Genomic DNA, 12,601 nt, shown 5'->3' with positions numbered 1-12,601 from the left:
TTAACAGTGTAGTTCCAAAGCCAGGGTTTTGTGGATCCACGACATTCAGTCTGTAGAACCTAGTGAAGGTATGGGGAGTAGCCCACACCGCTGCATTGCATATGTCCTTGACAGATGCACCCTGGAATAAAGCCCACAAAGTTGTAAGGCCCTTGGTAGAATGGGCAGTGAGATTTTTTGGAGGGGGCAAGTTGGCCAGCTCATAGGCAGTCCTGGCTGTGTCTGCTACCACCTTGGACAGCCACTGCTTAGACAAGGCTTGACCATGGGACTTTACCCAATAGCAGAATTTCAGTATTTGGTCAAATGAAGGGAAGTGCTAAGATGGGGTAGCGCTCTGGATACCTGTGCTCCATGTAACTGCTGAGTGGATCCACACAGGCTGTGACTGCACCCACGGTGAAGGCAGACTGAATGTCGGGGTCAGGGTGAGCCTGCACGGCCTGCACAGCATCGATGGCGTCTGTGTATCTGCAGCAGAGAGAGTGAGAATGTGAGAATGTGAGAGCTGACAGCACAGTGCAGGCAGGGTGCCAGATGGCAGAGCCAGGGCTCAGGACAGGACTGAGGATTCTCAGAAAACACCCCTAGAAACTTACCAGCAGGAGCCGGGGCTTGAAGCCTGGGGGACCTGATTTACAAGAACAAATACATATTGTACACCCAAGATAAGCTTGTATTGTACTTCATGTTTTGTTCTCTCCTCTAAGTGGCTTTTACATTGCATTCACCGACAACAAAAACATTTCACTACCACTACTGCCCAGTACAGGATTCCACAGAAAGTTTATATAAAAAAAATAAAAAATAAAACAAAAAGCCTCAACATAGTAGCAGGACTTTACTAAACATAAAAGTATACTCCATCCTATTGTTTGGGAAAATATTCCCCCCAAGTAGAAACTGGTCATTAATTAGGAAGCTATTGTCCCAGCACAGACTTGCATGAGTTACATGATTTAATGCTGTGCAAGTTAATTCTTTTGTGGAAGACTATGCATGAAAACACACTGCCAGGCAGTACAGGAATAAACAGATATTAGAATTACTGTCACATCATACACAGAGTACCACCTATGTCAACTTCAGCAGGTGTTAATGTGAGAGTGGAACAGCATTCATCAGCTGTCCTGGACATCCTTGTGTTGTGATGCAAAGGTATTTTGTTGTTATTACAGCCTTAAGAGGACAACAGTCGCAGAAAAAAGTACTTGAGCAGTTAGAAATGGTAGAAATCGCTTTCTTTTGTGGCGTTTCTAATTTTTAATTGTTCTATTGAAAGATTATTATTATTATTTGTTTATTTAGCAGACGCCTTTATCCAAGGTGACTTACAGAGACTAGGGTGTATGAACTATGCATCAGCTGTAGAGTCACTTACAACTACGTCTCACCCGAAAGACGGAGCACAAGGAGGTTAAGTGACTTGCTCAGGGTCACACAGTGAGTCAGTGGTTGAGGTGGGATTTGAACCGGGGACCTCCTGGTTACAAGCCCTTTTCTTTAACCACTGGACCACACAGCCTCCCAAGATATAAATTAAAGTAGAGATTCAGCTTCATAACAAAACAAATTATTACATAACATGCATAAAATGAAAAATAACATGGAAAAACTAATTTCATACTTTGACAAAGACTGCAAGCTTCTTTTACAGCTTACAATCTTTATGTATTTTGAAACTATTGTTACTACATTATATATTTTTGCCCATTTTTCACCACATACAGCTTTGAGTGCTTAGGGTAATTATGCTGCTGGAATACACACTTCTGTCCAATAAGCCTTCTAGCACTGACTAACAAATGAGAGTGCAAAATGTATTGATATTTTGCAGCATTCATTGATCCTTCTACAATACAAAGGTCACCAGTGCCAGAGGAAGAAAAACAAGCCATACCATCACACAACCTCCACCATGTTTAACACTGGGCATGATGAACTTAAATTCTTCTCTTCTCTTTCTCCAAACATATTGTTGCTTTCTTGGTAAAAAAAAGTTATATTTTGGATTCATAAAATTTGGTTGAAGAAATAATCAGGTATTCAATGTATATCAAGTATTCAATGGAGAACTCCAATCGCTTTCTTTTGTGTATTGTTTTTAACAAAGGTTTGCATCTTGGTTTTCGCCCATGGACATTCATATTGTTAAGGTATCGTTGAATTATTCGCTCGTGAATTTCTTGACTATCTTCTCTCAATTTTTGTGTCAAATCTTTTGCAGCAATCTGAGGATTTTGCCGGGCTGCTCGAATAATTCTTCCAGATTTGGCAGAAATCTTTCTTGGTCTTCCACACCTGGAGCTAACTGCAATAGTTCCTGTTCTCCTGTGTTTGTCAATAATAGCCCACAGTGCTTTTCTGTAAACCAAGTTTTTCTGCTATTTTTCTGGTAGTTTCTCCTTTTAGTTTAGTTGTATCAATGCCATTTTGAGATCGTTGCTGTACTCTTTAGTTTTAACCATTTTTATTGCCTTTTTGAATCACAAATTTCCAGTTTATTTTTCAGCACTTGATGATTATGTATTTATTAATTCTATAATTATCATCAGGTGTTGGTTTTCAATCATGACAATTGTCAATAATTAGCAACAAATGGGTTTCATACGAAATGTGTTGATGGCCCAAATACTTTCGTCAAAAGTATGAAATTAATTTTTGCATGTTTTCATTTTATGCATGTTATGTAATCATTTGTTGTTTTATTATAAAGCTAAATCTCTACTTTAATTCATATCTTTCCACAGAACAATTAGATATTATAGAAATAATTTCCTTTGTGGTTGCAGATAAACAAATGAATGAATTGTAAATCAGACTTCTGAAGGTGAGAGTTTTCACATTGAAACTGTACAATCTAGTTCCATTACGTATTTTCTTCCTTAACAATTTGGTATAAACACAGATCTCAAGCAAATTAGTTGGAATGAGACCCAGTCAGCATGCCAATAAATTAATGTGGGTAGGGATTGCCAAATTTGTAACATAAATGGCATCCTGAACACCCTTTTATTTTATATTCGCTAATCAAACTTCCATTTGCTGGCAACAATACATTTGTGTTTGATAACTTAATGCAAGGGCTCACAAAAGGGATGTTCCCAAAGTTTAAAGTTTGCAACAGACAACCCAGAGAACAATTAGTCTTTATTCAGTCTTTGAGCGGTATTTGTGCAAGAATGAGTTTATTTCAGCACATACCCAGGAGTGATTACCAGCAGTCTCACTCTCTTGCGCGTGTAGGCCGATTGTCGAGCACTGCGGCCCTGCAGGGTCTCAAGGACACTTGACAGGTAACGCTGGAAGTTCACGGCACTGAACTTATTGCAGCCATCAGGTGCTTGCCGATAAACCACCCACCTGAAAACAGCATGTGGAATGTGAGCGCACAAGGTTAGTCAACAACAGATTATATGTTCTAATTATACATGAAATAATGTTAAACAATACATCACATGCCATGTATTCAGTGGCAAAAGGTACCTTAGCTAACTCTCTTATTTTGTTTACTTTTTTTTTTCTTTACATTATTTCCTTATGGCTAGAATTGGGATCCACACAAACTCTCTACACAGTAATTGTTTCAGTCTAGTTAAATATTTTGCTTCGTGGAGATGAAATTATGTACAGTAGTAACTGATTGAGAAACACATTTACCTTCCACGTTCTTTGTTCAGATTTACTAGAAAGTTGCAAAGGCTGTCTTTATGGCTTCCAGGAAGCCCTGTAATAATGGTGATTACCACCTAGGAAAAAAAAACATAAATAAAGTTTGAATGTAGGTATAGTATTAAATGTCAGATCACCCTTGTGACCACGGCTGACAGGATCTGTGCGACTCCTGTTCCTTTATGTCTCTAGCTGAACCATGCATTCATCAACTTAATGTTGGCTAGTCTTTTACATTTTAATCCCTACAGGAGAGTGACACATGTCCAAAAAGTGACACCACCGATTACAGGACCATATATGATCTCTAATCTTAAAAAATACAACACGAGAAAAAAAACAGCATTTCTAATTATCATAAATGCTTTAAAAACAAAAAAAAACAAGAGTTATAGCTACCTTTTCAGTTTCCTCATGGATGTTTGCAGGTAAACTGGTCTGATGAAAGAGTGCAGGAAGGTGGGTGCTTTTCACTGGCTCCTTGCCAACACTACTGACTTCAAAATGCATCATGAATCTAAGAAAAAAAAAAAAGTAATAAGTTTTGCGCTTTCACAGCAACAAGTTAATTCCAAAACAAAATATAGCCTTCAAGCTAAGAAATAGCCTTGATTTACAGATATATAAACCATTAAAAATGAACCCACGTTTCCAACTGTAGGAGCTCTGCCGAGGCAGCTTTAAGTTGGCACCACCTCTCACCCACTGGGATTGAATGATTCTCACAAAGTTTTTGCAGTTTGGCATGCCTGCAAGGACAGTAGAAATTAAGTCAGTACTGTGAAACAATTCATTATTTCCAGAACCCATCACGATGCACCTTTTCATTTTCAACATAGATTTCACAGACCTCTATCACATATTAAACTGCAAAAGTTACAACCACTAGTTCACTATAAAACGGGGGTCAAGGTATGAATATATACAGGGATTTATCCCATGGACTACTATACATATTTTGGTAACTAAAGAGGTCTCTATCTCTTCAAAAATATTGACACCTGCTATACTAGAAACAGAGATCCCAGAGGCAACATCAACATTTGTACCAATTAACACCTTTGATTACTCACATGTTTCTTTGTTCTTCTGACAGTTGCTCACTCCGTACCATTTTCAGCACAATTCCAGAATCATCTGACTGCTGTTTCCATGAAGCCAGCACCTGGGAAAGTAGTAGAGGAGGAATTAGCTAGACAATTCAGTCAAAAAACACAGAGTTGAAACAGACAGTCATAGATCTTTAAGTTCTATCAATTACACCTACAGAGTGAAAACAGAAACAGCAACACCAAACTGAAAATTATCTATCTATATATCGGCTTTACTATCCCAGCTAGTGCAATAGTGCTGTGCTTTAAAACATTTGTGAGATGTGCTTAATACAGTATATGTTTATACATTGGGTTGCTGTAGTTGTCAGCTTGTGTAGTGTTGTCACAGTACAGCAAGACTGGCAATGAAAGTGTAATCACTATAAGACTACAGCATCTACAGAAGGCATACATAAGTTTATATATATATATCTATCTATATATCTATATAAAATCATGTGGAGATCAGAATAATTAGCTTCTTTTTTTAATTATGTTGATGCAGTTATGGGATTTTTAGTTTAACTTGTGGCTTGAGAACAGAAAACTCCTCTTATATTTACTGAATAGTTAGTATCCTGGTTAGATTGCTAGCTGTACGTGTTACCTGTGAAAAGAAAGCCTTGTAGCTTTTGGATTTGGGCAGCAGTGCAAAGGCGAGACAGTTGGATGTAGAGTGAAGCTGGAAGGGCAAGTGAGGGAGCAGAGATCTCTTATATTCAACAAGGAGGACAGCAACTACACTGGGGGAGTCCTGCAACAAAGGTAATACATAATTAGTGGAATTATTTTTCTGCAATTGAATTTATTTATTTATTTTTTTCTCGTCATTGTAGATATCACAAAACTGTCAGAAGGATTATTTTTAATTTAATTTGGCCAGATCCTTACATGTTCAAGTCTGGGCAATAGGAGTGATGTGTCCTGGTCAAAGATAACAGAGGTTTGAAAAAAAAAAATATATATATATATATATACAAATGTGTTGCATCTTAAAATAAACTCACAATACTCAGTCATGGCTGAGGGGAGGTGAGAGGGGGAAAAAAAACTCCCCTTAGACAACCTTCAAATATTTCCCTTTTATTCAAAGATAAAAACTGGCACAGACTAAATCAAGAAATGACTGCCAGTTGCCATTTATAAGCTTTCTCTTCTACAAGCCAAGGACTAGGACATCAAACAATAGGAGGAAGGCTCAAAAATAGCCTGTCAAGCCTTCAAGCTCATGCACCCCTGGGGTCAAAAGGAAAAAAGGGCTACAGAGGTGAAGTTTGCGTTTCTCTAGGTACAGTGTGCATTCTGTATAGCTCTCTCAATAGCACACACACCTAGACTGGGTGCGTGCTCTTTTAACAGATATTGTTATTAGTTACACAATAGCCTTTGTGCAAAGCAGCAGCTTATTTCATTCTACTGGGACAGCCAGAACAATGCTCCACTTTCTTATCTTACTGTAAGAGCCTTGGAGTTTTTTCTTTTATGAAGCTCTAAGTTAAGGTTATGTGTTTGATATGGAAGGCTTGATAAACAAAGTGTTCATTGCTATACAAAGCAAAATTGTATAGTACAGTAGTGACTATAAAAGTGTGTTGTGAGCTGAGGTTGCTGTGTTGTAATGTTTGTCATTGTATGTTTTTACAGAGAAGGAAAATGTAACACCAGTTCTTATCCACATAACTTTAGTATTGGGCAGTATACAGTAGCTTAGGCAGTAAAATGTAAGCTACTGTATACTGCCCAAGACCAAACTTTTCTTAAAGTATACAGTATAAATGTGCATTGCTTGCTTGATACAGCTTTCAGTTTCCAAAATTAAAGAGGCTTATACAATATATATCAAGGGTGTGTTTGGGTACTGTACCTTTACAATGGATGGGTACCCAGGTTTTCAGGTATCTGTGCATACCTCTAACAGAATTGTTACAACTAGAAAGTAATGTATGTTTGCTTTATTGCAATCTACAATTAAAAATCCAACGTACCCCATCATAAAACTTGAGTGCATTGATCAAATTCTTGTAGATAGTGACGCAGCCATAGTGAGGATGTACAAATAGAATTCCTTCTGAGAAGAAACTGATTTTACCTGAAAGAGAAAAGACATGTGCTTAAAACAGGGGGTATCTTGGAAAATAATACACTATATATTATAATGAATGTACTCCCTTCACCCCTTTGAGTGTGGCTTCTGTATTCTAATTAAATAATAAAAATAGGAATGACTAAAACAACTGTTAGCATAAACATTGACTTTGAAGTTGACTTCACTATCGGAGTACGATTTTTGTATCTTGAGGATTCTAAACAGACCATGGGCCATTGAACCTCTGTGACTTACACATTTTGACATAAACCCCATAATAAACCTGGAACTGAACATTCAATCAATAGGGTACAGATGTTCTATGGTGTACAATCCTGTTAACACTATGATGTTACCAGTAGAAGACATACCTTCCTCTGGCCAGGCCAGTATGTTGCTGGAGTAAATGAAAGCTGTTTCTCCTACAGAAAGGGGACTTCCAAGGCAGGTCTCTTCCTTATCCTCAACACAAAACAGAAGTTAGTTTTTATGATTCTACCAAACGTAGCATAACTTATCAACCATAAAGTATTCAGCACATGTCAAGACCCTTTGCAATTGCAAAAGAACATGAATGTACCCTCATCTTAAACCACCAACAGGGGCCCAAGGGGATTGTGTATGGTCTGAGATACAGTAGACACTCGCTAAACTGATCTAAAATCTGAACCATGCTATCATCAAGAATTTGCAGAATCCAAAATCCAATATCAGAACTCTGTGAGGCGTGTGCAAAATGCTCTCAACAGTCTCTACATGTTCCATTCAAATGGTTATTATTGGTTTCCCCACCACATTACTCTACTTAACCACAGATTAAGGTATGGCCACTGGGAATGTTAAGTTTCAGTAGTACTGAACAGTCCTCTTTTGGCAGCTTACCTTTAGTAGCTGTTGTGCCTTCTCAGATAGCTTAACATCATTGTCCTCAACCTAATAATAAGGAAAAAAAGAATGTATCAATTAATGACATGTAGTTACAGCTACTAGTCTATGGCATAATGACAATCTAGATCACATATTAAAAGTTACAAATATAAAAGGCCATTAGAAGCAATCACTTACGAGCCAGGAGACGTATATTGGAATGGATGCCGTCAGGATGGTAAAACAGCTATCTGTGGAAATACTGCCATCTGCAGGATGGAATAGAAAATGTAATAACGAATTAGAGGAATGGGAAACATATGCATTCAATTGTGATCATGTGTTTAACTAACCAGGGTATATCCATCTTTCCCCCCCCTAAATGAACTCGGCAAGGAGGCTGTGTGGTCCAGTGGTTAAAGAAAAGGGCTTGTAACCAGGAGGTCCCCGGTTCAAATACCACCTCAGCCACTGACTCACTGTGTGACCCTGAGCAAGTCGCTTAACCTCCTTGTGCTCCGTCTTTCGGGTGAGACGTAGTTGTAAGTGATTCTGCAGCTGATGCATAGTTCACACACCCTAGTCTCTAAGTCGCCTTGGATAAAGGCGTCTGCTAAATAAACTAATAATATAGTGTCCAGTGCATGTAGATTGGAGACCTCATGATTGATAAAGTTAAGAATTGCAACAAAATATGTTTAATAACAAATAACAGAACTTGCCTTGTTCTTTCACAAAAAAACAGGACTCCAGGAATGATTCCGAGAATACTACTGAACCCAGAACTCCTCTTCCTCCAAGTAAGTCTGGAATGTCGTACACAGTCATGCAGGCCTAAGGAGAGGGGAGTAAAACACAATGAAGCACTTCCAAAATGAACGACTAATTGTGTAACTGGAAAATCTTGTATTGCTTTCTCAAATAATTTGTTATATCAGCAAGCGTTTGTTAAAAAAAAAAAAGTTTTTGTATGAAGGCTGTGTGGTCCAGTGGTTAAAGAAAAGGGCTTGTAATCAAGAGGTCCCCGGTTCAAATACCACCTCAGCCACTGACTCATTGTGTGACCCTGAGCAAGTCACTTAACCTCCTTGTGCTCCGTCTTTCGGGTGAGACGTAATTGTAAGTGACTCTGCAGCTGATGCATAGTTCACACACCCTAGTCTCTGTAAGTCGCCTTGGATAAAGGCGTCTGCTAAATAAACTAATAATAATAATAATAATAATAATAATAATAATAATAATAATATGAAAAAAGTTTTACAGAAAGCCTAGACTATTCTTATAACTTAAACTCAGGGTACACATATTTTTTTGCATAAAGGGGATGAAGTGATTACTTACAGTTTTGACTAAGGACCTACTGTCCTCATTTTCCAAAGGAACAGTTCTGAGGAAAAAAAAACATTTTTTAACAGAACAAAACCCCACAAATGTTTAAGTTAAGAAAGCATAAAGTGGAAATGTCTCTAAATTGATGCAAGTCCACATGTTCACAAAAACTGCCAAAACAACAACTACTTTAATATAACCATTGCACAGCAAATAGCTTGCAGATGAACAGTAACAGCAAAAAAACTAAAGAAATAAACCAACCTTCCTTCATTATTCACAGCTTGAATGTAGAATGTGGTTTTGGATCTGAAGCGAAACAAAAATAGCGGTCATATTAACTATCAGATCATAGAAATCATGGGAGGCTAATGGAACTGAATAGAAAAAAAATATTCTCAACAGTTTGCCAGTAAAATGCCCAAAAGGAGAATAATGTGAAAAAATAATAACTATAGAAATGTACTGTACCGGAGTGCATTCTTGAACTGTGCAAGACTGCAGCAATCCAGGGATGATTGGAATGTCTGATCTGCCATGTCCTTTGCCTGTTATAAGCCAAATGAATTACAGGAGCTTATTACACTGTATAAACAATAAATAATGACATATTTAATAATAACACATTCATCCAAATATGACCCAAAGTCAAAGGTACGGGGTACCTGACATGTGGGAGCCTCCTACACAAAAATCAGAAAATAAAGACCTGTGTGATGGTTCTTTAAAGAACAAAAAACATACCAGAAGAGCGGTCTATGTGTGCTGGGATGGGACAGGTGACCAATAGGGGATGACAATAAATTTGTAACATACGAGTCATCAATCAATATATATGCAGAAATAAAATACTGTAAAATCTATGATTGTTGGTGCCTAAAGACTTGGATAACCAGATGTTTCAATGTATGGGTATAGTGGGGTCCACACCTTGGTTGTGCTAAATGTGCAAGAATAGCATTTGATACCAGCCAGCACAGCTTGGACTGTAGCTTCATAGATCTGAGACAAAATCCTGCAAGTCAGAGAATAGATGTTTTAATAAAGTTATGTTTAAAACAAGAATGCCAGTAACATATAGACCGCCTCACGGCTGGAAATACAAATCTATATTTATCAGCATTATGGAAAAGTAGATTACAATGATCTAACAGTGACAAACGTACAGACTTATTTACATAGATTCTGATCATTTCAAAAACTTGGAGATATAAAAATGTCCTAACCAAGATTAATCAGTACTGGATAAGTGGTTTTCTGGCCACATTTAAAACCTCTAAAGTATGACATACAGATGGGCATCTATATACTTGTTGTTGGAGACATGACAAATACATTCATATGACAAGACAGGTTGACAGCTTCAGGGACAGAAAAACAGAAATAAAAATCAGCTTACATCAGTTCCGTTTTCTTGTACTGTTCATTGTCATTCCCTGTTGATAGAAATAAACAGTTGTGTTAAAGTTGATCCTCTCTAGACCACATGTACTGGACCAGGCTGCAGCCAAAGTGAGTGGACAAATTGAACACCCCTTGAGTTTAGGATCGCCCCAATTACTTTGGATAATAAATGTTTTATTGCAGGTGATTACGTTACATGTTTCAAACAGAAAACACATAAATGGACTATAGTAACTTAATAGTTAATAGAATAGTGGTTCCCTACACCACAGTTAAGTCCAATCATAACACTTGGATACTAAAAACACCCAGCCTATTGCCCTGAATAAACCAATACGATAGCACACTCTTTTACTCATATAACATGGTAGTGGAATGCATTACACAATGGCGTTTTCATATTTTCAAATGTTACCATTTTGATAACATGTCAAAATATGAAAACACTTCTGTGATATCAGTTTACAAATAACAGCCTCACATTACTGTAGCTGCCCATGTCTTACCTTTTCCCCTTAGTACAGAAACACTGCAATGTCACCAAGTATCAATTGGTAAGGGTGGTTACAAAGCACTTTGGCTGTCTGTGTGGCTAAAGTTTCTGTCTGTTTCACTGTTGAACAAAGTTAATGTTTTGGCTAATTTTTTAACAAAAAGTGACCAAGTGTCAGATTTTAGCAGCAAAGACTTCAAAGTGTCAAAGTTCTATGCACAAGGTGTTCAACACAGTAAGGTGGACGATTGTGAATTTGTGTACAGGGAAGGCTAAACAGAATTCAACACAAGTGACATTGGGCCACACAAAACTTTACAGTTTTTAGCTTTTATCAAGATTAGTCCTGTCCAGTGAAAAATAAAGGAACTTACCCAAGTATGGGATATGAGTAGTTCCAAAGAAACAGGTCCGTGAACACGCCAGGGGTCCTTTAGGGGCTACACACTGTACAAGCTGTGGATTGTTGAAGATGGCACATTATTACAAAAGGGCAAAAGGGAACATAAACAAAATAAAAACATTTGAAATGGGAGTTTGTGAACAAAGCATCTCCAGGGGCATAATCTAAGGAGAATGTTGTAACAAACTGAATGGTTTATAAAACTGATATATAAACAAGATCTGTATCACGGATATGCTCAGAGGTTAAAACAATGTGGCAGTGAAATAGTTAATTTCTACTGTTCACCACCTATAATAGATCACAACAGTGTACCAACTGTAAATATATTGTCAGAAACGGAGTGGTCTGTAACATTAACATGGAACGACACTAAAATAGTTAACAAGATATTAGCAGTTGTAGTGGCAATTTGTAAATTCATACATTTTCCCCATCACTGGACATACAGAGGGATTCCTCACTGCAAACACTGATTCTTCTATACAGGAGTTGTCAATACAGGTTTGATTAGTGCTCTGTTCACAGGTTTTGTAGTCAGAAAGCTCTGAAGGTCACAATGTGCCCTTTTTTACAGTCCCAGGTATCCGCTCAGGGAGCGTGCCATGGCAAATCAGTGGCCGGCCTAAAAGCAGTCTTACCATGTGCTTGGCAGTGGCCCCTCCAATCCCAGTGTTCCGAACCTGGTGCCCCTCTGATGGAAAGGTGAAGCAGTAAGAGTTCAGGTCCTCTCTTGTGGAGTGACATCCAAAAAGCACAAAAGGCTGTCTGCTTTTACTGAAAGAACAAGCCCCAAAATATATAAAACAGGTTGTATAAGAGGTGCTTGACAGAAAGATAGAGAGAGAGAAAAAGGGGGGGGGGGGGTAGTTGTGTTCAGTACATACCACTTGCCAGCGATGTGGCTAGAAATCAGTCCATGTGTAAAATAACTGCGAAAGGGCTGGAAAACACAAAAAAACACCACATTTGGAACCTGATTTTAAAAAGCATTGTCATCAAGACAGTTTAAGGTAGGTCTAGAATAATAAATTTAAAAAATCTAACACAGAAAAACAAAAGACAAGTGACTGAAAAAGCTACCAGTGATTTGAACAACAACAACAACAACAAATGGAGAGGTAATGGCTTTGCTGTTGATTGATCTTGTCTTGGGAAATCAACAGCATTTAAGGCCCAACAAGGTGTCCGTATACGTCGAATATACGGATGCCAACCCCCGAGAAGTCCGTATATTCGACTTAAACAGTGGA

The 12,601-nt window shown here is 37.9% G+C and overlaps 1 protein-coding gene across 1 annotated transcript in view; it reads right to left on the bottom strand.

The window, feature by feature from the left end:
- Positions 1–12,601, bottom strand: part of LOC117408573 (dynein axonemal assembly factor 9-like) — a 38,020-nt gene that overhangs the window by 9,017 nt on the left and 16,402 nt on the right. Inside the window, exons 9-28 of the mRNA XM_034013689.3 lie at positions 12,236–12,291; positions 11,990–12,125; positions 11,320–11,401; positions 10,448–10,484; positions 9,979–10,063; positions 9,520–9,596; positions 9,313–9,357; positions 9,061–9,106; positions 8,442–8,553; positions 7,918–7,988; positions 7,735–7,785; positions 7,224–7,314; positions 6,752–6,855; positions 5,374–5,520; positions 4,746–4,837; positions 4,320–4,421; positions 4,072–4,189; positions 3,661–3,749; positions 3,205–3,363; positions 346–471 (exon numbers count right to left, since the gene is read on the bottom strand). Coding sequence (XP_033869580.3) covers positions 346–471; positions 3,205–3,363; positions 3,661–3,749; positions 4,072–4,189; positions 4,320–4,421; positions 4,746–4,837; positions 5,374–5,520; positions 6,752–6,855; positions 7,224–7,314; positions 7,735–7,785; positions 7,918–7,988; positions 8,442–8,553; positions 9,061–9,106; positions 9,313–9,357; positions 9,520–9,596; positions 9,979–10,063; positions 10,448–10,484; positions 11,320–11,401; positions 11,990–12,125; positions 12,236–12,291 — 1,826 coding nt within the window. The remainder of the gene's footprint in view (positions 1–345; positions 472–3,204; positions 3,364–3,660; positions 3,750–4,071; positions 4,190–4,319; positions 4,422–4,745; positions 4,838–5,373; positions 5,521–6,751; positions 6,856–7,223; positions 7,315–7,734; positions 7,786–7,917; positions 7,989–8,441; positions 8,554–9,060; positions 9,107–9,312; positions 9,358–9,519; positions 9,597–9,978; positions 10,064–10,447; positions 10,485–11,319; positions 11,402–11,989; positions 12,126–12,235; positions 12,292–12,601) is intronic.

Source organism: Acipenser ruthenus, chromosome 2 (assembly GCF_902713425.1).
Source record: "Acipenser ruthenus chromosome 2, fAciRut3.2 maternal haplotype, whole genome shotgun sequence".
In the NCBI taxonomy this organism is placed as follows: Eukaryota; Metazoa; Chordata; class Actinopteri; order Acipenseriformes; family Acipenseridae; genus Acipenser; species Acipenser ruthenus.
Note: the sequence above shows the minus strand (reverse complement) of the source record. Positions and strands in the feature narration are given on the sequence as shown.